At 43.9% G+C, this 24,267-nt stretch overlaps 1 protein-coding gene across 5 annotated transcripts in view; it reads left to right on the top strand.

The window, feature by feature from the left end:
- CFAP100 (cilia and flagella associated protein 100) overlaps window positions 1–20,087 on the top strand; it is a 48,163-nt gene extending 28,076 nt beyond the window's left edge. For all 5 annotated transcript variants that reach the window (XM_030207686.1, XM_030207684.1, XM_030207685.1 and 2 more), the window contains 6 exons: window positions 4,765–4,831; window positions 7,343–7,494; window positions 7,936–8,071; window positions 14,119–14,321; window positions 17,967–18,060; window positions 19,725–20,087. In XM_030207686.1, coding sequence (XP_030063546.1) covers window positions 4,765–4,831; window positions 7,343–7,494; window positions 7,936–8,071; window positions 14,119–14,321; window positions 17,967–18,060; window positions 19,725–19,841 — 769 coding nt within the window. In that variant the 3' untranslated portion in view covers window positions 19,842–20,087. The remainder of the gene's footprint in view (window positions 1–4,764; window positions 4,832–7,342; window positions 7,495–7,935; window positions 8,072–14,118; window positions 14,322–17,966; window positions 18,061–19,724) is intronic.
- Window positions 20,088–24,267: the final 4,180 nt, after the last annotated feature.

Raw genomic sequence — 24,267 nt, 5'->3', positions numbered from 1 at the left:
CACCCATGGACCTGAACATGTATACCCTGGAGGCAGGGGCGTATCTGCGTGGGGCCTCAGGGGCCTGGGCCCCCCTACCGCCATCAACCCTCCCCCACTGCCGTTCTTACTTTTGCTGGCGGGGGACCCCAACCCCCGCCAGCCGAGGTCTGCTTCCACCTGCTGCTGCCGTAAAAACTTCTTCTTCAGCCGGCGGGGGACCCCAAACCCCCGCCAGCCGCCCCGCGGTGTTTAAAATTCATCTTCGGCCTCCGTGGCCGTGCTGCTGTGATAGGCGCTGTTGAAATCCACTTCGGAGTCTGACGTCGCAGCACGTACAACGTACAACGACGTCAGACTCCGAAGTGGATTTCAACAGCGCCTATCACAGCAGCACGGCCACGGAGGCCGAAGATGAATTTTAAACACCGCGGGGCGGCTGGCGGGGGTTTGGGGTCCCCCGCCGGCTGAAGAAGAAGTTTTTACGGCAGCGGCAGGTGGAAGCAGACCTCGGCTGGCGGGGGTTGGGGTCCCCCGCCAGCAAAAGTAAGAACGGCAGCGGGGGAGGGTTGGCGGCGGGAGGGGGGTGGAGAGAGTCATTGGTGGCGGTGGGGGCTCGGCGGCGGGGGGGGGGGGCTAAAATGTGCCCCCTCCCTCTGGCTCTGGCCCCCCCTACCGCCGGAGTCCAGATACGCCCCTGCCTGGAGGGAAGGAGAAACAGGGGTGATATGATACAGACGTTCAAATATTTGAAAGGTATTAATCCGCAAACGAACCTTTTCCGGAGATGGGAAGGCAGTAGAACTAGAGGACATGAAATGAGATCGAAGGGGGGCAGACTCAAGAAAAATGTCAGGAAGTATTTTTTCACGGAGAGAGTGGTGGATGCTTGGAATGCCCTCCCGCGGGAGGTGGTGGAGATGAAAATGGTAACGGAATTCAAACACGTGTGGGATAAACATAAAGGAATCCTGTTTAGAAGGAATGGATCCTCAGGAGCTTAGCCGAGATTGGATGGCAGAGCCGGTGGTGGGAGGCGGGGCTGGTGGTTGGGAGGCGGGGCTAGTGCTGGGCAGACTTCTACGGTCTGTGCCCTGAGAAAGACAGATACAGATCAAGGTAAGGTATACACAAAAAGTAGCACATATGAGTTATATTGTTGGGCAGACTGGATGGACCGTGCAGGTCTTTTTCTGCCGTCATCTACTAGGTTACTATGTTATTATGTTATTTACAGAGGTTTGATGTTCCAGAGGCTAAGCAGTTGACAACAAAATTGTAAAAGATGAAGAAATTCTAGGAAGGATAGGCAGGCTGGAGAAGAAGGGATAGGAAGGGAATAAGCATGAGGTGAAGAGCAGGTGGAGGAAAGGGAGGGGGCGATTTAGGAGTGAGGTGAAAAAGCCAGGTTTTCATTTGTTTTTTTAAACTTCACAAAGGATGGTTCAAGTCTGAGCTCTAATGGCAAAGAATTTGAGTTTTGGTCCAGCATAGCAGAAGCTGGTGTCACGAGAAACATCAAGATCGAGATGGGAAGGTGGAAGAAGAGACAGAAGAGCCCGTTGAGATGAGCAAAGAATTAGAGTTATAATCAAGCACCGAGAGTGAGACCTTTGTAAACTGTGGTGAGAATCTTAAATGTAATATGTGCAGAATCTGAAGGCAGTGTTCAGAGATGAGAAGTGGAGGAACATGATTGAAACGTGCTTTATAAAGAAGTTCAACTGTGGATTGAATGAGTTGAAGACATTTAAGCAGAAAAGTTGGGCTGCAATGCAGAGTGTTGCTGTAATCCAAATGAGAAGTAACCGATGACCCAAATTAGGGAATGGGAGAGTAAGAATTTAAGAGTTTGAATTCTGTGTAAAGAGAAGGAAGAGTGTACTACTGAGTCAGTAGTCAGTTTTGAGTTTTAAAGTTAAAATTTGTGGTCAAAGGTAACACCTAAGATCTTTACGATTGGTAGCAAGTGACCATTAATGAGAGATTGAGCTGGAATGGAAGAGCAGACATAATTCTGAATAGAAGTGGACACTTTGGGAAGGGCTGCAGAATTGATAAGAGTTCTGATTTTCAGAAGGACTCATTAGCATGTCAAGTTAGAATTATTTCTGCTTGTTTTTTTGGCAAAGGAGGGAATGCGGGGAGAGAACATGGTTGACAGACTGAGAAGATAGAAGAGGAGTGAAGCTTTTGAACGTGCAAAAATTGTCAAGGCACACCATCAGTTTTTTAAGGATATATATTTAAATAATTTAAAGGAAAGGGATGGGATGATAAACTGCCTTTCTATGGTTACAATCAAAGTGGTTTACATATTATATACAAGTACTTGTTTTTGTTGTCGGGGCAATGGAGGGTTAACTGACTTGCCCAGAGTCTGAAGGAGCTGTAGTGGGAATTGAACCCAGTTCACCAGGCTCAAAGCCTGCCACCCTAACCACTGGCTACTCCTCCACTCCAAACAAGTATTAAGATTGTTTTTAAAGTTCAATAATTACATTTTTAATCACTGTGTTACCTTTATAGTTGAATATTTTTTTTGAAGACAGAAGTTGGCAAAAGGTCAACAATATATTTCAAAGATAATGAAATTAGCCACAGATAACATGCATTCAAAAACAACAATTTTAAAAGCAACCCCTCCACCCCCCACCAACACACACACACTCTGCTGGTGGTGATCACATCCCTTCACTGCATCTGATCTGTAGGCCTAAACTCCTTTATAATAGACTTCCACCTGGCCCACACTTATAACAATCCCTGTAATGGCAAAGTAATGAGATCATACTAGATGGACACAATCCGAATGTCACACAAGTTTCACTATCATGCTTATTTTCGAAAGAGAAGGACGCCCATCTTTCGACACAAATTGGGAGATGGGTGTCCTTCTCGCAAGGTCGTCCAAATCGGCATAATTGAAAGCTGATTTTTTTGACACCCTCGACTGCTCTCCGTCGCGGGGATGACCAAAGTTCACGGGGGCGTGTCGGCAGGGTAGCGAAGGCGGGACTGGGGCATGATTAGGAGATGGTCGTCCTCGGCCGAGAATAGAAAAAAGAAGGGCGTCCCTGATGAGCACTTGGCTGACTTTACTTGGTCCATTTTTTTTCACGACCAAGCCTCAAACAGGTGCCCCAACTGACCAGATGACCACCGGAGGGAATCGGGGATGACCTCCCCTTACTCCCCCAGTGGTCACTAACCCCCTCCCACCATAAAAAACAAGTTTAAAAATACTTTTTTTTGCCAGCCTCTATGCCAGTCTCAAATGCCATACTCGGGTCCATCGCAGTAGTATACAGGTACCTAGAGCAGTTGTGGTGGGTGCAGTGTACTTCAGGCAGGTGGACCTGGGGTGGGGTGGGGTGGGGGGGGGGGGTCAGCACCCAAGGTAAGGGAGCTATGCACCTGGGAGCAATTTCTGAAGTCCACTGCAGTGCCCCCTAGGGTGCCCAGTTGGTGTCCTGGCATGTGAGTGGGACCAGTGCACTACAAATGCTGGCTCCTACCATGACCAACGGGCTTGGATTTGGACATTTTTTAGATAGACATCTTTGGTTTCCATTATCGCCGAAAACCGAGGACGACCATCTCTAAGGTCGACCTAAATGTCAAGATTTGGGCGTCCCCGACCGTATTATCGAAACGAAAGATAGACGTCCATCTTGTTTTGATAATATGCGTTGCCCCGCCCCTTCGCGGCACCGTCCTTAGAGTTGGGCACCCTTAGAGATGGTCGTCCCCGTTCGAAAATGCCCCTCTATGTAATAATCTGATTAAAATTTGTGATGAAAGTTAGGAAACTGCCACAAGAAACACACATCAAATCCAAGGACTCACTATAATTGAGACAGTTAACAATGTGTGGCCAAGTTAAAGTAGATTTAGTATGCAGGTTCCATTAACTTTCCCAGGGTATCTAGGTACACAAACTGGAATTTAGCTTGTCTGTTTTTCCCTCACCTTTTCTCCTGTAGCAGTCGGCGGCTGCAGTTGGTAGCGGTGGCAGTATTGGGCAGCGATTCACGCCAACCCAAGCTCTCTTTCTAATGCTTCTCGCCTATGTGGAAGCTGGAAAATTATGTCAGAGAGAAGACTTGGGGGTTGGTGCTAGCCTACCCATAAAAACCCTCTTAACCTAGCTGGAGGCACATGGTGCCATATATAGGCCATAAGAGACCATCTGAGCTGTCCTGGGGACTCCTGTTAGGTCGTGCCCCCCTCCAAACCCAGGTACACTTCTGAGAGGGCATTACAATCAACATGTACAATTCCCATCTCCACCCAGACCACTCCCTCAGCAATGTCTGCAGTAAAGGTTTGCATATTCATGCCGTCATGCTTGCTTTTATGCCAGGTGCTATTTCATAAGAGCCGTCTTATGGGTATATTTCCACATATGTGCTAGAGAGATGTGGTAGTCCACTTTTAAAGGTAATCAACAGAAATAGAATAAAATAAAACACAGAAAAGGAAATAAGATGGTATCGTTACACATATGTGCTAAAAACACGTTGTAAAGTTGCCTCTGTAATGCATGAGCCGGAATGTTCACTTTTGATCATGTGTGCATTTTTTTCAAATATGTGACAGTGATGCCTATAGCAATAATCCAGATCCTGTTAATGATAAAAGCAAAGCCTGGATATGGTCTGTTCTCTCTTCTTCCCTACTGGAGGCATGGGGTTTTGCTTCCTGAAGTGGCTGAAGGGCAGTCTTGTAGGCAGTGTTCTTCACTCAGTATACCAATGCATGTATTTCTTTAAATCATAACAGGAGTGAAGCTTCCCAGCATCTGGTACCAGTGCAGAGTGTGCAGCAGGTGTTACAGGAAGAGGACGAGGTAATGTTCCCCTGCTCTTTCCTTTCCCTTTTCAGTGAATTAGTAACTGATTGATTAAGACACATTTCCCTTTTTTCTTATGCTGTCTTTTAGCAGACAGACTTCACATTCAACTCTCAGGAAAGATGAAGGACTTGGAATAGCTGCAGTTTTTGTTTTTGGGGTGGGGGTGGTGGTTTTTGAAATATTGCATCTCTTCATATTGTGTGGAAAGGTTTCAGTAGAGGGGCTGTGTGCTGTGCCTTAAGAGGATGCACAAAGCCTGAGGTATCAAATATGGACCCGTTGCACGTATTCCCAAAGTACTTTTCTATGATTACGTCATAATACAGTTAACAGTAGCTTCGAGTCATGGCACTGATTCTCAAATGGGTGGGGAGAGGATGGCATTTGGTTTCCTGTATGTTTAATGCCAATTTTACCATTTTGGGGGTGGGCTAAAATTATTATGAAATAATTAGAAAAAAAGGAAGGGGGATGGAATTTCATGATTTAAACAAGAGTTTGATCCTAAGACTGTTAATGAAAAAGAGAAGAGCTCAGAAGATCATTTCCATAGTTTGACCAAGTTGCTGCTAAGTCAAAAATCAGAGTTCCTTGTTTGTACTGGGGGTTCTTTGTAGACAACAGAATAAATCAGACACAAGTGGGTGACATCTTGCAGACAGCACTGGCTTTTTAACAAATATGGAATTTACTGCTCCTCTGCTCTCTCAGAACACATAGCAAACGATCTTGAGCACTGATGGGCAGATGATCAGAAGCCCTATGATCAGAGCTAATAGCATGCAAATTTAAGCAAGCTGTTAGTTCTGATCATAGGGGTGAAGTGCGGGAGGATCGTGCCTGAGCGCTCCTGCACTTGTTTGACAGGTCCGGGCTGACAAAAGCCTGGACCCGTCAAACATTCCACACCCCTCCACACCCTCCGGTGACCACAACCCGTCTAAGCCCCCACCCCAGACACCAACACGGGGGGGGGGGGGGCTGGAGGTCCAGTGGATCTTCAGCCCCCCCCCCCCCCCCCAGTACAGAACAGTGCTGGAGGTCACCAGACCTCCAGCCTATACCCTGCTGGTCTAGCGGCGACTGGCGGTGACTGACTACAATCCCCCGCCCTAAACCCCTGCTATCTTGGATGGAGGAGGGATGCAATCCTAGTCCCTCCTTCAATGAGCACACCCTCCAAAATAGCGACACTCAGCCCTTATATGGAATGGAAGCCACGCCCAGCAGATCCCAGGATGCACTGGCCAGGTTCAGGAGCTGGCATTTTGGAGGCAGTGCTCGTCAGATTAGGGACTAGGATTGCATCCCTCCTTCAGTCAAAGTAGCAGGGTTTCAGAGTGGGGATCGCACTTGGTTGCTGCTACATCACCTCCAGCACTTTCTTCTGTTGGGGGGGTATTAGGGGGCATGGAGATCTACTGGACCTCCAGTCCTCCTGTGTTGGTGTCTGGGGGGGGGGGCTTGGGGCGTCACAATCACCACGGCCATAAGGATTGGGGTGTGGGGGGTCCACTGGAACCCTGGTTAAACACAGCCCGGGTGGAGAGCTGCATCCTGCTGTCCGGCTGCTGTCCTGCTTCTTTTCCTTCCAAGCTGGCGTAGGATTTTGAGCTGTAGAGTGCCATTATTCAGTGTGCACTACCATTAATCATGGGGGCACCAGCATGCTACTTGCGTTGATCTGTAGCGTACTCTTTCATTCTGGTGCTACGGGCAGCTGATCATAAAGCGCAGGTAGATGCAGGTACTAATCCAGTGCTAATGGTCTGTAGCACCAGCATTTACCTCTGATCATCTGCCCCTGAAAGCGTTACTGAGGTGGGGTTATCGATCTGATTTATCCTGTATACTGAGAACCCTCATCAAGGGTAAGCAAATTTGCTTTCTCCATCAAGAAGCAGGCATTAGACCACACAAGTGAGATGACTCCCAAAGATTTTATGAAGAATTCAATGATTGAATGAATTTACACTGGTTAAAATTCCACCTTTTTGGTTTGTTGTTGGCATAACTGAATCATTTTTACTAAATGGCTTTAAGCCCTTAACCCGTGGTTAGTGCATGCGAACAAGCTACCGCAGAAACACAGTAAATCATTTTGCTTGTTTGCGTGTATTAGCTTACACATTGCTGATTTTAATAATATTTTTGGTTGGAGGGTGGGTGTGGGACTATGCGAGAGCAGTGATTGTGAAAAGCTGCACATGGGGGAGGGGGAACCATGGAACCCCCCCCCCCCCCCCCCATACAGTCACACACACACACAAATACATGAGAGCATCTTTTCAAAATTGCATGTGAAGAAAGACGTGCACAGACCTGCACATCTTGTAAAATACTATGGAAATTCTACATGTTCTGACTTGGATGCATGAAGACCCCTTTCCACGTATGTTCTAAAATCTGTACCATATAAGGATGGTAACAAAATAGTTACCAATGCATTAACGCAAGCTAACAAAAAAAATATGACATACTGTAGGTAACCTGTCCTTTCCCCAGGACTCTGCTCTGTATTTCACTGATCCAAAGCAGCTGCTGAAAATTTTCACCGAGCTGGAGGAACAGAACCTTTCATTGATCCAGAATTCTCAGGACATAGAGGAGTCCCTAGAAGAGATCAAACACAACTTTGTTTTCACAAAAGAAAAAATGTAAGTTTTACTCAAAAGCCTGCAACAGTGTAGCCAGTATTGCACTGGTGCTGGTGCACTGGAACACTATGCAGAGGCAAAACGTATTGCACGCTGGTGACGGCTCCAGGGGAAACTCTGTATAAACTACATGAACCTTGTTCAGTTGCCAGAATGAAAGAGGAAAGAACTCAATGCACAGTAAAGCCAATCTGATTATCATTTGTTGTTCATTTGATATAATGTCTCTTTCGAGCACAGTCGAGGCAGCTTACATGCAATTAATTTTGATAGTAGACTTGAAACATGCATTGAAAGAGTAGCTAAATTTTCCAGCATTCAGTAGAGTCCTATATCCTGGATTGTAGCTTCTTTCCCCGGCAGATGTGCAGAGCATTGATTTGCTCACAGCTGTCTGGCGGCTGCTGCTGAGTTCTGATACAGGTCTGCTCTCTGGTCCAGGGAGAAAGAGATCAAGCAGCTGCGTGAGCTTACCAGTTGCATGAAGGCATGTATCGCTACGGAGGAGGAAAAATCAGCTGAACTACAGCTCAAGTCTCAAGTCTTTTCTTTTGAACAGAAATCGGAGGAGGACCAGGTAATGGGTCGATAAACTAGCTGGCTTGGAATGATTGACCATATTCACTTCTCCAAAAAAAGGAGCAAATCAGGAAAAACACAGAGGAGGTGGCTTTAAGGAGATCATCTTCAACCATGAAACAATAATATAGGTTATTCACAAAAGATCGAAGAACCTTATCCACAGAAATCCAGCTTTTCAGCAGCTTGAGCCGGTGCAATTCATGACAGAACTGCCAGACAATTCTGTATCAAGCCGGCCTTACGTTTCCCTGTTTTTCTTTAACAATCTGTGGATCCCCGATGCAGGCACTTCCATGAATAAAGGTCTTTGAACTTTTGCAAATAAACTACATTTTTACTGCTTATTGGCTTAAGGCTACATCCTCCAGGTGACTTCTGCTGTGTTTTTCCTGTGACCCTGGGCTTAATTTGTGCTGGAACAGGGTGGAACAGCGTTCAGCATGTCTTAAGCCTCAGGAAGTGACATCATTGCCCCATCTTCTCGCCTGCCAAGTATTTTCTCTCAGCTCCCCTCCTCCTCAATCCACAATAGCCTGCTTCTCACTCTTACCCACTGTCCATCATTTAGCTTCTTTTCTTCCCTCCCATTGCCACCTTGCTGAGCCGGTAGTTGGGACCGGCTGTATGTGTGCGCTGTCAGTCCCGCCTCTATCCACCTCTGAGAGAGGAAGTTGCATTAGAGGACAGTAGAGGTAAGACCGGCAGTGGAAGCAGCAGCAACATATGTACAGAGCTGGTCCCACGCGTCTTTGCTTTTAATTGCTGCGGGCCTGACAGAGGTGGTGACAGGAAGGGACAAAAGATACTGAATGAAGGACAGCAGGGTAAGAGAGAACGCAAGAGAGAAAATGCCCGATGCAGTGCTGGGCTGGGCATGGGAGAGAGGCTCAGGCAATGCAGGGGTGGGGGGAGAGACAGAGGAATCATGTTTGGGAGGGGGAGAAAGACAGGTAAATAATGGATGGTTGTGGGGTGGGGGGATAGAGAGAGAGAGGTAATGCTGGATAAGTACATAAGTATTGCCATACTGGGAAAGACCAAAGGTCCATCAAGCCCAGCATCCTGTTTCCAACAGTGGCCAATCCAGGTCACAAATACGTGGCAAGATCCCAAAAAAGTACAAAACATTTTATACTGCTTATCCCAGAAATAGTGGATTTTCCCCAAGTCCATTTAATAATGGTCTATGGACTTTTCCTTTAGGAAGCTGCCAAAACCTTTTTTAAACTCCGCTAAGCTAACCGCCTTTACCACATTCTTTGGCAACGAATTCCAGAGTTTAATTACACGTTGAGTGAAGAAAATGTTTCTCAGATTCGTTTTAAATTTACTACGTTGTAGCTTCATCGCATGCCCCATAGTCCTAGTATTTTTGGAAAGCGTAAACAGATGCTTCTACCCGTTCAACTCCACTAATTATTTTACAGACCTCTATCGTATCTCCCCTCAGCCGCCTGGGCTGGGAAGAGGCAGAGGCAGGAGCAAGGCTGGATGGCATGGCGGGCTGGGGCAGGGCAATGCTGCATGGGGAGATAGAAAGACGGGGCAGTGCTCAATGGTTGGTGAGTGGGTAAGAGAGACACACAGGTAATGCTGCATGCCAGGGTGAGAAATAGAAAGATTGGGCAATGATGGGTGGTGGGAAAGAGAGACAGAGAGGAGATACTGGATGGCAGAGAGAGACAGGAGATGGGATTTGATGAAAGTACCTTTCTGCGGTAACAAAGTAGTTTCTATGCAGGTACTATTTTTGTACCTGGGGCAATGGAGGGTTAACTGTTCACAAGGAGCTCACATACACAGGGGAGTGGGGGGGGGGGGGGGGGGGAGGAGGAAAGTTGTGAAAGACTGGGGAAGGAGAATGGGAGGGCTAGGATGAGGGAAGGAGTTGGAAAGCTTTAGGTAGACAATTTAAAAAGAGGGAGATTGAAAAATAATAAGAAGAATGAATAAAATCTGAATGGATAAGCAGAAAAAAATGAAAGCAAGCTGAAAATAACAATGTTGGAGATGGATGTAGTGGAGGAGAACAAACAGAGAAAATTTAAACGGCCAAGCAAAGGTGGTAAAAAGAATTAGGATGAAATAACGTGGCTGCTGTGTTAATCCACCTTAAAGGTTAATAAATAAAAAGAACAGAAAATGCAGTGATGCCTTTTTGTTGGACTAAATACAACTTCTAACTAGAGGCCAAAACCACCTTCACATTGGGATAGTTTACTGCGGTTATGGTAACCTGACCCAAGGAAGGAAGTTTTGGCCTTTGAACGCAATAAAAATAACCACCTTATTTTCAAATTTTAGTTTATTCAGTTTTGAATATAGTGTTTGGAATATGTTAGTTTTTGAAATTTGTATCTGCTTCATTATATTTTGTACAGTATTGGGGAGGGGGTCATGCATCATTGTTCCTGTTTCTCTGGCTTTGTACAGTATTCAGCATCTGGCTTTTTATGCATTTCTGTTTTTATTTACTTATTCATTACTTAGTGAATGATTTAGAGATGGGAGTAACTAACGAGGTAATTAAATTTGCTGATGAAACAAAGTTATTCAAAGTCGTTAACTCGCGACAGGATTGTGAAAAATTACAGCAGGACTTACGAGACTGGGAGACTGGGCGGCTAGATGGCAGATGACATTTAATGTGAGCAAGTGCAAGGTGATGCATGTGGGGAAAAAAGAACCCAAATTATAGCTACGTCATGCAAGGTTCCACGTTAGGAGTTACGGACCAAGAAAGGGATCTGGGTGTCGTCGTTGATAATACACTGAAACCTTCTGTTCAGTGTGCTGCTGCGGCTTGGAAAGTGAATAGAATGTTGGGTATTATTAGGAAAGGTATGGAAAACAGGTGTGAGGATGTTATAATGCCGTTATATCGCTCCATGGTGCGACCACACCTTGAGTATTGTGTTCAATTCTGGTCGCCGCATCTCAAGAAAGATATAGTGGAATTGGAAAAGGTGCAGCAAAGGGCGACTAAAATGATAGCGGGGATGGGACGACTTCCCTATGAAGAAAGACTAAGGAGGCTAGGGCTTTTCAAATTAGATAAGAGACGGCTGAGGGGAGACATGATAGAGGTATATAAAATAATGAGTGGAGTGGAACAGGTGGATGTGAAGCATCTGTTCATGCTTTCCAAAAATACTAGGACTAGGGGGCATGCGATGAAACTACAGTGAAGTAAATTTAAATCAAATCGGAGAAAATGTTTCTTCACCCAACGCATAATTAAACTCTGGAATTCGTTGCCGGAGAACGTGGTGAAGGCGGTTAGGTTTTGCAGAGTTTAAAAAGGGATTAGATGGTTTCCTAAAGGACAAGTCCATAAACCACTACTAAATGGACTTGGGAAAAATCCACAATTCCAGGAATAACATGTATAGAATGTTTGTACGTTTGGGAAGCTTGCCAGGTGCCCTTGGCCTGGATTGGCTGCTGTCGTGGACAGGATGCTGGGCTCGATGGACCCTTGGGCTTTTCCCAGTGTGGCATTACTTATGTCTGTGTTCTGCATTTGTGAAAGAGACCAGGTATTCCACTGGGGGTGAATAGTGCTGTAGGATCAATTTGTACTAATCTGGCTTATTTAGTTTTACAGTAGGTGTATTAATCTAGTGTTCACTGCAGTGTTTAAGGTGCTACCTTTTTCCTTCATAGGATACAACTCCTGGAAGTTGGTAATGTTATGGTAGAATTGTATTATTTTGTAGGGTATTGTATTACTTCATGATATGCCTGGTGGTGTATTTTGGATTCAGATTTAGCTCACACTTTTTTCAGTTGCAGCTCAATGCACGTTACATTCAGTTACAGTAGGTATTTACCTGTCTCTGGACAGCTTACAGTCGGTTTGTACCTGGGGTAATGGAGGGTTAAATGTCTTGTCCAAGGAGAGGCAGTGGGATTTGAACACTGGCTTCCCTAGTCCTCAGCTCCATTATAAGAACATAAGTACTGTCCATCAAACCTGTTTCCAACAGTGGCCAATCCAGGTTACAAGCACCTGGCAAGATCCCAAATTTTATTTATCCTAGAAATAAGCAGTGAATTTTTCCCAAATCTACTTTAATAATGGCTTATGGACTTTTTATTTTTAAACCCCGCTAAGCTAACTGCTTTTACTACATTCTCTAGCAACAAATTCCAGAGTGTAATTACACATCGAGTGAAGAAATATTTTCTCCAATTCATTTTAAATGTACTACTTTGTAGCTTCATTGCATGTTCCCTAGTCCTAGTATTTTTGGAAAGAGTAAAGAAGCGATTCACATCTACCCATTCCACTCCACTCATTATTTTATAGACCTCTATCATATCTCCCCTCAGCCGTTTTTTCTCCAACCTGAAGAGCCCTAGACGCTTCAGCCTTTCTTCATAGGGAAGTCATCCCATCCTCTTTATTTTCATCGCCCTTCTCTGTTCCTTTGCTAACTCCACTATATATTTTTTTTGAGATGCGGTGACCAGAATTGAACACAATATTCGAGGTGCAGTTGCACCATGGACTGATACAAAGGCATTATAACATCCTCAGTTTTGTTTTCCATTCCTTTCCTAATAATTCCTAACATTCTATTTGCTTTCTTAGCAGCTTCTGCACACTGAGCAAAGGGTTTCAAAGTATCGTAAGTTACAGCTAATGCAGAAGAATAAAATAAAGGACAGTAGATCTGAAGCCTCATGGTTATTTGGCAACCTACCATAAACATTGATAGGCAAATCATTTTTAATCCCCAAATTTCTGTTAGCGTCACTGAACACCACAATTCACATGGCCAAAAGGAAGATGGGGTGCTAGGAGCCAAGTGTTAAAATACCTGTATATCTTTTTAAGAATACTGCCAATAGTGTTCTGTTTAATATGTTCTATTATTTAGATATTTTTTGGCACCCAATTCCTGGAGTATATTCAGTGTACTTACTGTCATAGGGTGGGGGTGGGGGGAAATTCAGCTGGTATAGCTGCACCAGAGCCATTCTGTGTTCAAAAGTGTTCTTTACTGCTGACCTAGGTGTGGCCTCTTACTCCAAGAATTTTAACTTGCTCCATTATACCCTGCTCTACACCCCGATCCCATCACTGTTCCACTTTATCCTCTCCAAACAGCTGAGTCACCAACCAGTTATGGTTATGATTGGTATAAATGTTGAGAAAAACACTGATTAGTCTGATACTTGGCCAAAATGATGAAAATTTGTGTTACTGTTGATATTCTTTTATTAAATGTATGAATTTTCCAAATATTTATTTATTTGTTACATTTGTACCCCACATTTTCCCACCTATTTGCAGGCTCAATGCGGCTTACATAATACCGTGAGGCAGTATCTACCTCCGGTGATGAAACAAATACAGAGTAATGTTATAGTCAGTGAAATAAATATATTACAAGCACAGTAACATAGAAACAGAGAGAAAAATGAAGGCAGATAAAGACTATATGGCCTATCCAGTCTGCCCATCTCTGCCATTAACTATCCCACCCTCTCCCTTAGAGATCCTATATATTTGTCCCAAGCTTTCTTGAATTCAGATACAGTTTTCTTCTTCACCACTTCCCCTGGGTGTCCGTTCCATGAATTCACCACCCTTTCTGTGAAGAAGTATTTTGTCAGGTTACTTCCGAGTCTGCCCCCTTTCACCTTCATTCTATGTTCTCTCATTCCAGACCTTCCTTTCAATTGAAGGAGACTCGCCTCTTGTGCATTTATATCACGGAAGTATTTATATCGCTCTTTCATATCTTCTGGCCCTAGCCCTGCCCCCACAGTTCACTTCTGGCTCTGGCCCCACCCCCATTTCCACTTCCTTTTTATCTACAAATTAAACCGTTTTGTGACCATCTGCACTTCACATGGGCGATGGTGAGGGTGAAGTGCGTTTTGGAAACAGCTTAAAACCATGCATCAAATATTACAAAATGAAAATGGTCACAGCTGTCAGCATAGGCTTCTGTGTCTTTCATGGATTTTATGATGACAGGACTTTCTCCAAACTAATGTAACTGCTCATAAGTTGTCCCTTTTCTATAGGACAGTATGTTGAAGGCTTTGCATAGAAAGGTAAAAGACGTGTATCAATCCTGCCTTGGGGACGACCAAGCCAAATTAACCACCCTGCAAATGCTGATGTACATTGAGACCCAGATGGAAGACCTGTTGGATAAGATTGAGACGATTCCGTCAAAGAAGTTAGAAGTAGCAGAGAAACTTAAGGACAAAGAGCGAAGAGTAAGGTAAGAATGTGTGTGGCAGAAAAGAACCCAACCCTTCAGCTGCGGTTCTGTGAGTCATTCTGTATAAAATGTAGGTACATTATCCTGCTTATAATCGAAAGAGAAAAACGCCTATATTGCGACCCAAATCGGGAGATGGGCGTTTTTTTGGCAAAGGCGCCCAAATCGGTATAATCGAAAGCTGATTTTGGGCGTTTCCAACTTCCCTCCCTCGCGGAAACGAATAAAGTTGACGGGGGCGTGTCGGAGGCGGGACTGGGGCGTGGAGAGATGGGTGTCTTTAGCTGATAATAAAAAAAAAAAAAAAAAAGGTGTTTTTACCGCGATTTTGGGTCACTTTTTTTGGACCCTTTTTTTTCACGAACAAGTCCCAAAAAAGTGCCCCAATTGACCAGATGACCACTGGAGGGAATCGAGGATGACCTCCTCGGACTCCACCAGTGGTCACTAACCCCCTCCCACCAAAACAAACCCACTTTACTAACTTTTTTTCCAGCCTGTATGCCACCCTCAAATGCCGTACCCACCTCCATGACAGCAGAATATGTTCGATCCTCTCACAGCCTTTCCCTGGGTCAGATGTGGCTACTACTACTACTACTTAGCATTCGGGTGCACTACAGGATCACAACAGCATTGCATTGTGGTGGGTGTAGGGTATTGGGCTCCGTGATTTCATTAGCTTGTGTTACAGTCTCACGATGTTGGTAGGTGGTAGGCTCTTCTCCCATGGTGCTTTTCCCCCTGCCTACTGGGTCAGAGTATGCCCTGTTGTGTTTCCGGTAGTCCATGAGGTAGTGGCCATTTTTGTTAGCCAATTTTAGATTCCTTCCATGTGTTAGCCACGTTGGAGAACTTAGTTCTTACCTTGAATGTGGCTGAAAGAGGGCATTGTACAGCATTCTGCCAGCTCTGACCTGCTAATCTCACTACCAGGGAGACTCGTTGCCAGTGGTGGGGCACAACCTCTGATCTGCAGTTAACTGTGAGTAAGCGTGCTTATTCCAATAAAGGACGTTTTCGGAGAGATTAGTCTTCAGGTGTAAACTGGTGTGCCAATGTTATACAGCAGTAACAAGTCCTAGAGACCTGCATGTATGCAGGTCCCTGGAGCACTTTTAGTGGGTACCGCAGTGCACTTCAGCCAGGTGGACCCAGGCCCATCCCCCCTACCTGTAACACTTGTGCTGGTAAATGGGAGGCCTCCAAACCCACTGTACCCACATGTAGGTGCCCCCTTCACCCCTAAGAGCTATGGTAGTATTGTACATTTGTGGGTAGTGGGTTTTGAGGGAGGGGGGTTGGGAGCTCAGCACCCGTGGTAAGGGAGCTATGCATGTGGGAGCTTTTTCTGAAGTCCACCGCACTGACCTAGGGTGCCCAGTTGGTGTCCTGGCATATCAGGGGGGGCGAGTGTACTATGAATCGTGGCCCCACCCACAACCAAATGGCTTAGATTAGGACGTTTTTGAGCTGGGCGTTTTTAGTTTCCATTATCGCTAAATAAAACAAATGCCCAACTCAAAAACGTCCATTTTTTCGAAAATGCGGTTCGGCCCGCCCCTTCACGGACCCGTTCTCGGAGATAAACACCCATGGAGATAGGCGTTTCCGTTTGATTATGCCCCTCCACGTAATTTTAACAGGGATATTCAAAGTAATTCAATGTAAATTCTATGTATTAAAGAGAGTTTGAAACCAAAGTTTTGCAGGTGTCTCTCTTTGTAATTCTAGGATTAAACCACTGAAAAATCCTTACTTTCAAAATTAACCAACAGGGAACCTCAAAGCTCCTCATAGGGAAAATACTAGAAGTATTGTAGCATCCACTATTATAGTCAGGAGTAGAGTACTATCAGTGGTCCCAGTGAGGAGAAAAAGAGGAAAAAAAAAACACACGCAAAAACTCATATATAAAAGAGAAAAACGAGTGGCATAAAAATTCTCCGTCTCCTGCACTAATAATCTTAATTAACAAAGTGAGACACCTTACCCTCAAAACTAAAAAACCGGGAAAAACCCGGAAAAGCTATACACAGATCAACGTATGATAGCTTAAAAATCCCTCCGTGTACACAAACTTATATCACGCCTCCAACCTGCAGTGCCACTTAAAACTTCCAACCCCAGCCCAAGAATAATATACTCAGGAACAAAAAGTCCTCAATAAACAGATTAAAGACCATGAATCAAAAAATATTATCATTTAATGGTCTCATGGTACTTAACTCTAGGCTGTAGTGGCCAGCGGAAGTGGGCTGTTGATAGTTTTGCCCGGAGAGATAATCTGGTTGTTTCAGCGAAAATTCATGACTCCATCCTGTGTCACCCTTCAACAAGTGCGCCTTGTTTTGCCCGGTTGAAAGCTGCCTCAGGAAGGGCACCAAATAGAATCCATACAGGACCTCAACACCAAAAGGCAATCGTGATCGCTGATTACACAAAGCTTTTATGCCACTCGTTTTTCTCATTTATATGAGTTTTTGCGTGTGTTTTTTTTTCTCCTCACTGGGACCAATGATAGAGTACTCCTGACTATAATAGTGGATGCTACAATACTTCTAGTATTTTCCCTATGAGGAGCTTTGAGGTTCCCTGTTGGTTAATTTTGAAAGTAAGGATTTTTCAGTGGTTTAATCCTAGAATTACAAAGAGAGACACCTGCAAAACTTTGGTTTCAAACTCTCTTTAATATGTAGAAGGTACATTATGTAATGAAATCACAATCAAACTTCTCTGTTACATCTGTAACACAAGTGAAAATAATGGGCCTGATATTCAGCTGCTATTGTTATACCCAGACATTGAATGCCAGACCACGTCAGGGCTCCGGAATTAAATTTCCTAAAAGGAGGGGGGGGGGGGGGGGGGGGGGTCTTTATAGTTTGAATAATGAATAAACTTGATCATTGAAAATTTGAGCCTCCAGGACCAGACTCTTGCAATCGACTCCAGATAAGAATAATTATGAAACGTTAAATTTGGAGACTGAACTTGAATTTAAATACCGGTATGCTGCATGTTTTTGTTAGTTATAAGTTTTGGATTTTTGATTGATGCACATTTTGGTGGTGAATATAGAAGGAGAACACGATGAAAGATGACAGTGAGTTTCACCTGTTTGGTAACAGCTCTTTTAAAGGCTGTATTGTTAGTACATAAGTATTGCCATACTAGGAAAGACCAAAGGTCCATCGAGCCCAGCATCCTGTTTCCAACAGTGGCCAATCCAGGTCACAGATACCCGGCAAGATCCCAAAAATGTACAAAACATTTTATACTGCTTATCCCAGTGATAAGCAGTATTATTGGTGATAAAAATTGCTGAGGGTTTTCCTAATTCACAAAGTTTTATGCAGCAGCAGGATATTAATGCATGGTGATATACTGGTTATCGATAGATGTGCTGTACATAGCAAACATTATAGAAGCTATATGGGTCAGTCACTAGGTTTCACAGCAGAATTTACAACAAAAAAAGTGAAATCCACATCTTAATCATTAAGAGCCAGGCCAGTGCAGCAGTGGAAGGAAGAGTCATGTTGAACTGCTTTTGTGAAGTGAAAAGTTCTTTAAAATAATAATAACTGCACTTTCAGACAAGGTACAGTCTTCTTTTCATTTGTGATTTCATTTTATAACCAGGTTAAGGGAAGAGAAAATGAGACAGCAAAAGATACATCAAGAGGAGAGACTGCGTCGTGCCATGGAAAGAGCCCAGGCGGATGCAAAGAAAACGGTGACTGTACACAACTGCTGTCCAGAAACCCGGGCTCAAGTCCCTTCGGCTCATGAAGGGCAGTGATCATAGCAGTGGGGGAGGGGAGGGGAGAGGAGGACATCCCACCCATTGCCTGGCTTCTGAGTGAGACACAAGACAGCCTGGTCTTCTCCTATCAGTGACTGTCAGAAAGATGACTGGGGCCCATAGCTAACCAAAGACCATAATGGACATACCTAACTTCCTCTTCCTATGTTCCCCAATATATTTACCATACATGAACCTCATTCTACCACAATATCACCTTGTATTTGTTTATACTGGAACTGGCTGACGCCATTACGGTACTATGTAAGCCAAATTGAGCTTGCAAATACGTGGGAAAATGTGGAATAAATAAACAAACCAACCCTCCACCACAATCCCTTTCACAGATAACAGTGGGAGATTGTGGGGAAGAGGAAGGGAAAATAAAAAATGGCCTTAATCTTTTATCTGCCCTCACACTGTGTTTCTAGATCTGTGGGACAGGGATTCAGAAAAAGCAAAGGTACCGGGGCAAAATTTTCAGCTTAGTCATTAAATATCTTTTGGGAATTTAACATTCATTTCAGAACAATTTCTTATCAAGCTCAGGGAATACAGATGAAGGTGAAAACTTAGCAATATTTATTTGCTGGCAGCTCCTGAAGAAGCAATAGCTTTTGAAATGGAGGAGGGTCTGTCAAGTATTAGCTGAGCAGTTTACAGCATTATAAAATTAAATCACCATAATTTCATTATTAACAAATTGAAAAACGGTTGAAAAAAATTAAAGGGATATACAAAGAACAATAATATAAAGAATAAATAAGGAAGGAGGAGGTTTTTTGGACTGGTGATGGTTTTAGACAGCAGCTTCGATCAATAGTTAAGCACGGTCACTGCTGAAGTTTTTTTACAATCAGACTTGTTGGAGTATATGTGGTTTCTTAATTTGGTCCGATAGCCATATTGGAATTTGATATGGCTTGTAAAAAATTTAAGATGGGCTCAGGTGTAGAGTTTAATCTTCCCTGCTTAAAACATCACAAAACAAACACTTGAAAATGTCTTTGGGCTCTAGAAACTCTGCTTCTCCTCCCTCATCTATGGGGCGGCATCACACTCTCAGGATCCCACTGCAAAGTCTCAGATGGTATCAGACCCACCAAGGCTCCTGTATTGTGGCTCATCTTCCGATCTCCCACAAAGCAGCCTCCCCCCCTCCATCTGCAGTAGGAGATGCATTAATAAGACCTCAAGTCCTGCTGCTGACCAGTCTTGCAAAACAGCTGTAAAATCTCACAGCACTTTATGTGAGACTGATCCCACAGCAGCAGGACTTGGTTTTATTAAGGCATCTCCCACTGCTTGAGGGGGAGGGTGGCTTTGTTGGTGCCACAGTGGAGATCTATCAGGTGGAGACAGGAGATAAGAGTGGGCAGATCTGGTGCATGGGTAGGGCATGGCTTAAAATCCCCCTGTCAAATATCAAGCCCCCCCCCCCCCCCCCCTCCTCCCATGGCAGCTGTGTGTTATCAGGACAGGCTGTTCTGCTCATTTTACTCTCTATTACAGAGCAACAGCTGTGGCCATGCTTTGCACAGGTACACATATACCATTCTGTGTTGGTTCTACAATAACCTTTCTTGTGTTTCCAGACTGGAAGGAGGTTGGTATTTCGCTCTGATCCACCTGCTACTAAGCCGAGAATAGAGAAGGATGAGGATACCATAGAGAAAGAAAAGGAAGAAGCAGCTTACTTTTTCAGTCAGTAGATTATTGGATCCTATCTCAAAAGCGCTAACAGCACGAATGTAGCTGCCCAGTTCCTCTGAGACATGCAATGTCTGATCAGTTTCACAATTTCCTGAAAAACTGGAACAGATCATGGTGTGTGTTTTTCAAGATAAAATGTCCAGCAGTAATGGCACAAACAATTATGCTTTCTTTGTACTTTTATATACCTTTCCCTTCTGTGATCATGTGAAGGTCTATTAAAACTGAGGCAAAAATAATAAAAATCACACCAGGCCCCAGTCTACCTGAACAGTTTCTGTGTCTGTCTCACTTTATTGATTCTTATCTCCACAGCTTAAATACAGCCAGGGCCGGCCTTGGCACTTGCAGGACCCCGAGTGGACAAACTTGTTGGACCCCACCTGGGACTTAAGATTTCAAATAAGGTGTCAGGATCTTTATTTAGACAGACTTCTTTAATCACTAACTACTATTGTAATCTTAGTAACTTAGAAGTCTGGGTTACTTCAGACTGCAACAGCAATAAAATGGTGCCTGGTCCCTTTGAGAAGCCTAAAACAAAAGAGTGAAGAGGAGTAAGAGGGAGGAGATTTAAGGGCCTGTGGTGCAGTGGGAGAAGCATGATTATCAAGGGGGTGGGAGGGATCTGTACTGGGGCTGGTGCTTATCACATTTCTAATTGATCTGGAAAACAGAACAGTGAATGATGTGATTACATTTCCAGATGACACAAAACTCTCCAAGATTGTTAAAACACATGCAGACTGTGAAAAATTGCAGGAAGATCTTAGGAAAATGGAAGACTGGGCATCCGAATGACAGATGAAATTTAATGTGGGCAAATGCAAAGTGATGCACAGTGTTAGGAATAATATGAGACTAAGAATATTATAATGCCTCTCTATCATTCCATAGTGTGACCTCACCTTCAGCATGGTGTTCAGTTCTGGTCACCATATCTCAACAAAGATATAGTGGAATTTGAAAAAGTTCAAAGAAGAGCAACCAAAATGATAAAGGGGATGGAACTCTTGCCATGAGGAAAAGCTGTTAGGGCTCTTCAGCTTGGAAGAGATATGACTGAGGTCTACAAAATCCTGAATGGTGTAGAACAAGTAGAAGTGAATCGATTTTTACTCTTGCAAAAAGTACAATGATTAGGGAGCACTCGATTTCAAAACAAATAGGAGGAAATTTTTTCACTCAACCAAATAGTTAAGTTCTGGAACTCTTTGCAGGAGGATGTAGTAACGGCACTTAGCGTTATCTGGGTTTAAAAAAAGGTTTGAACAAGTTTCTGGAGGAAAAGTCCATAGTCTGTTATTGGCATGGACATGGGGGAAGCCACTGCTTGCCCTGGGATTGGTAGCATGGAATGTTTCTACTCTTTGGGTTTCTGCCAGGTACTTGTGACCTGGATTGGCCAGGATACTGGGCTACACCGACCATTGGTCTGACCCAGTATTGCTATTCTTGTTTGGTCAGCAACCATCTGCAAAGCTGACTCAGATCAGCGCAGGGCCCTGTGTGGCCACCCCTATTGCTCCTGCTTGAGGTCAGCCCTGAATATATAACATACGCTGTGTCCTAGCAGTACTACACGTGCCCTCAGCACACCAATATCAGTTTGATATTTATATTAATAGGACAAAATGCCATACAACACTGGGCACTTCTTATGCTATATGTCTCCTAGTCCATTCTTGAGGGTGGTTGACTGCCACTTGTATGAGAGAGATCTAGATGTATAACCACACAACTATTAAAAAATTATGTAAATGAAGGGACTATGAACAACATCAATTTCCATCATGGCATTGTAAAAAGACAAATCACAAAAAAATAATTTTGTCAGTGAAACACAAAGAATCAAATACTTTTCTTTCCAGTAGATGAAGACAAGGCTTCATCAGGAGGCAGCATTGATAATCCCACAGTCATCTATAACAAAATATCACAGTGGCTCATCTGACAGGCACATATACAAAGCTACTTTAATTTTTAGGGGTGGTTGATCTACTCCCACTTAATATTTTAGAGAGAGAGTTGACCAATGGGATTTAAAGAGAGATGGCCTTGAGCTAAACTGGGATTTAAAGTCAGTTGCAGAAGTTTACTATACTACAGGGATTCTCAACCCAGTCTTTGTGACGCTCTTAGCCAGTCAGGTTTTCAGGTTGTCAACCCAGTCCTCGGGACATGTCACCAGTCAGGTTTTCATGAATATGCACAAGATAAATTTGCACACATTGCCTCCTTGGTATGCAAATCTTTTTTGCATATTCATTGTGGGTATCCTGAAAACCTAACTGGTGACGAGGACCGGACTGACAACCCCTGCTATACCACCACCTCATATGCAGTTAAACATCAAAGTGCAAGCCTAGTGTGGTGGATTATACCCTTTTCTGATAATTCAGGTCAGGTTTTGTACCAAGCAGCTCAGCATTCACACAGCTGCTGTGCAAGACAGCAGGTTACTGATCAAGTGCAATTAATCACAATCAGTAACCTGGTACTGATCAAGTGAAGATACTACACTGGTGCTTGGATCTCTGCCTTTCCTACCTTGGGCAGCTTAAAAAGGCTTGCTGCAGCCCAGCCTGAGAGAAGCAGTTAAGGGAGATGGTTAGACTCTTGCAGTAATGTCTCTAATTGGGTTAATTTTCTGCTTGCCTTGACAGGTAATGAAACTGATCTGTAAATTAACTTTATGCTAGATACGATCTGTCTCTTACAATTGTCACCAGAACTGCAGATCCTTAAGCATCAAGGACATTAACTTGAAAGAAAATCTCATCTAGATAAAGAGAGACTCAACTGTAAGAAACACACGAGGATATGGAGTGGAGTGGCCTAGTGGTTACAGCACCAGCTTTGACATCGAGAGGTGGCCAGTTCAAATCCCACTGCTGCTCTTCGTGTGATCTTGGCCAAGTCACTTGACTCTCCAAACTTTGCGCCTGACAGGGAAATACCCAGTGTAGCTGAATGTAACACACCTTGAGCTACTACTGATGCTCTTAAATACTTGGGTCTTGTGACAAAGAAAGCCATTTTAAGTTCATAGGGTGTAAAATATACAGGTAACTTATCAAGATGTGCTTGAAAATTCTTGTTAAGCAAGCTGGTGGCATTGGGCCAGTTTGTGCATCATTCTGCCACATTCTTGGTCTCTGCATGTCTCGATGCGTAAAGATCTTCTCAACACTCAAGATGTCCTACTTGGTAATAATGCATTGCTATTAGAAGCATCATCTCCTTTTTATCTTGTTGGAGAATGATTTGCAAACTCCAACTGACAAAATGTCTTCCATCCCAGGCAAGGTGGGAATGAGTAGTTTTATGATTTTCTGCATTTTGTTATTGAGATGAATGTTTGTTCCTCACCCAGAAATGTAGCTGGTGCAGGTTATATATATTTTCAAATACACAGCAGTCAGCAACATTGGTACAGGCCTCCTATATACCCTCTATATGACAGCTCAAATCCCAGTGTCCTTGGAGGAAGGGGAAGGCAGTGAAGGGAATCCAACTGCTCAAACTCTACAATCTGCACCTCAGGAAATTAATCCTCCTTCAGTCTGTATCACTTTTCACAGGCATGACGCTACAGAGGTGAGGCTGAAACTCTAGTCCCAGAGGATGAACATGTATCTCAGCGTAATGATTTTTTTTTGGGGAGTCTTGATACAGTAAAGCTGAAGTGATGTTACTATTCATAATGAAATCAGCATAAACAAATCCTGGGTGAAGTCCACCACTCTCTGCTACAGTATGCAATACTTAAGGAAGAAGCCTCGGCAGTAGTACAGTCAAAACATTAATACTATACAAAACAGTACTAAGGAAAGCATCTATTTAGCCCGAGTCTGACCTGAAAATAACCTCTGACCTCAGGTGCCAGAAAGAACAGTTTGTATTGCTCATGGTACCCTCAATTTACCAGCTGACTTTTGCCTATCTTTACTAAGGTATGCATGCTATGGGCACATTAGCATTTCTAACGCGTATAAACAAATGCTAACGCGCCCATAGAAATGTATAGGCACATTAGCGTTTAATGCACCTTAAATTTAAAGGTGCATTAGTAACACTACCCCTTTTGCTACCAAACATGTGGTCTAGAGTGCCTCATTTAGATTTGCCTGACCTACACTGCACAGGTTGTAAAGACACCCTGGCATCTCTCCAAACTCCCACACTAACCCCCCCCCCCCCCCCCCCCTTCAAAGAAAGACACCAAGTTTAGAGTCTCAGAGGGTATAAGGCAGTAACAATGCTGGTAATTGCTGTGTATTTCTGGGGGGGGGGGGGGGGGGGGGAGAAAAAAAAAAGAAAGAAAAGAAAAGGCCCTCCACAGCAGGATATGAGGGTCTTTTAAACGGTGCTGCTGTGCAAAATTGTACCCTTTTTCGTATATTTAATTTTTCACACTGTCAC

The sequence above is a fragment of the Microcaecilia unicolor genome, chromosome 6 (assembly GCF_901765095.1).
Source record: "Microcaecilia unicolor chromosome 6, aMicUni1.1, whole genome shotgun sequence".
NCBI lineage: Eukaryota > Metazoa > Chordata > Amphibia > Gymnophiona > Siphonopidae > Microcaecilia > Microcaecilia unicolor.
This window is presented reverse-complemented; position numbering and strand designations above follow the sequence as displayed.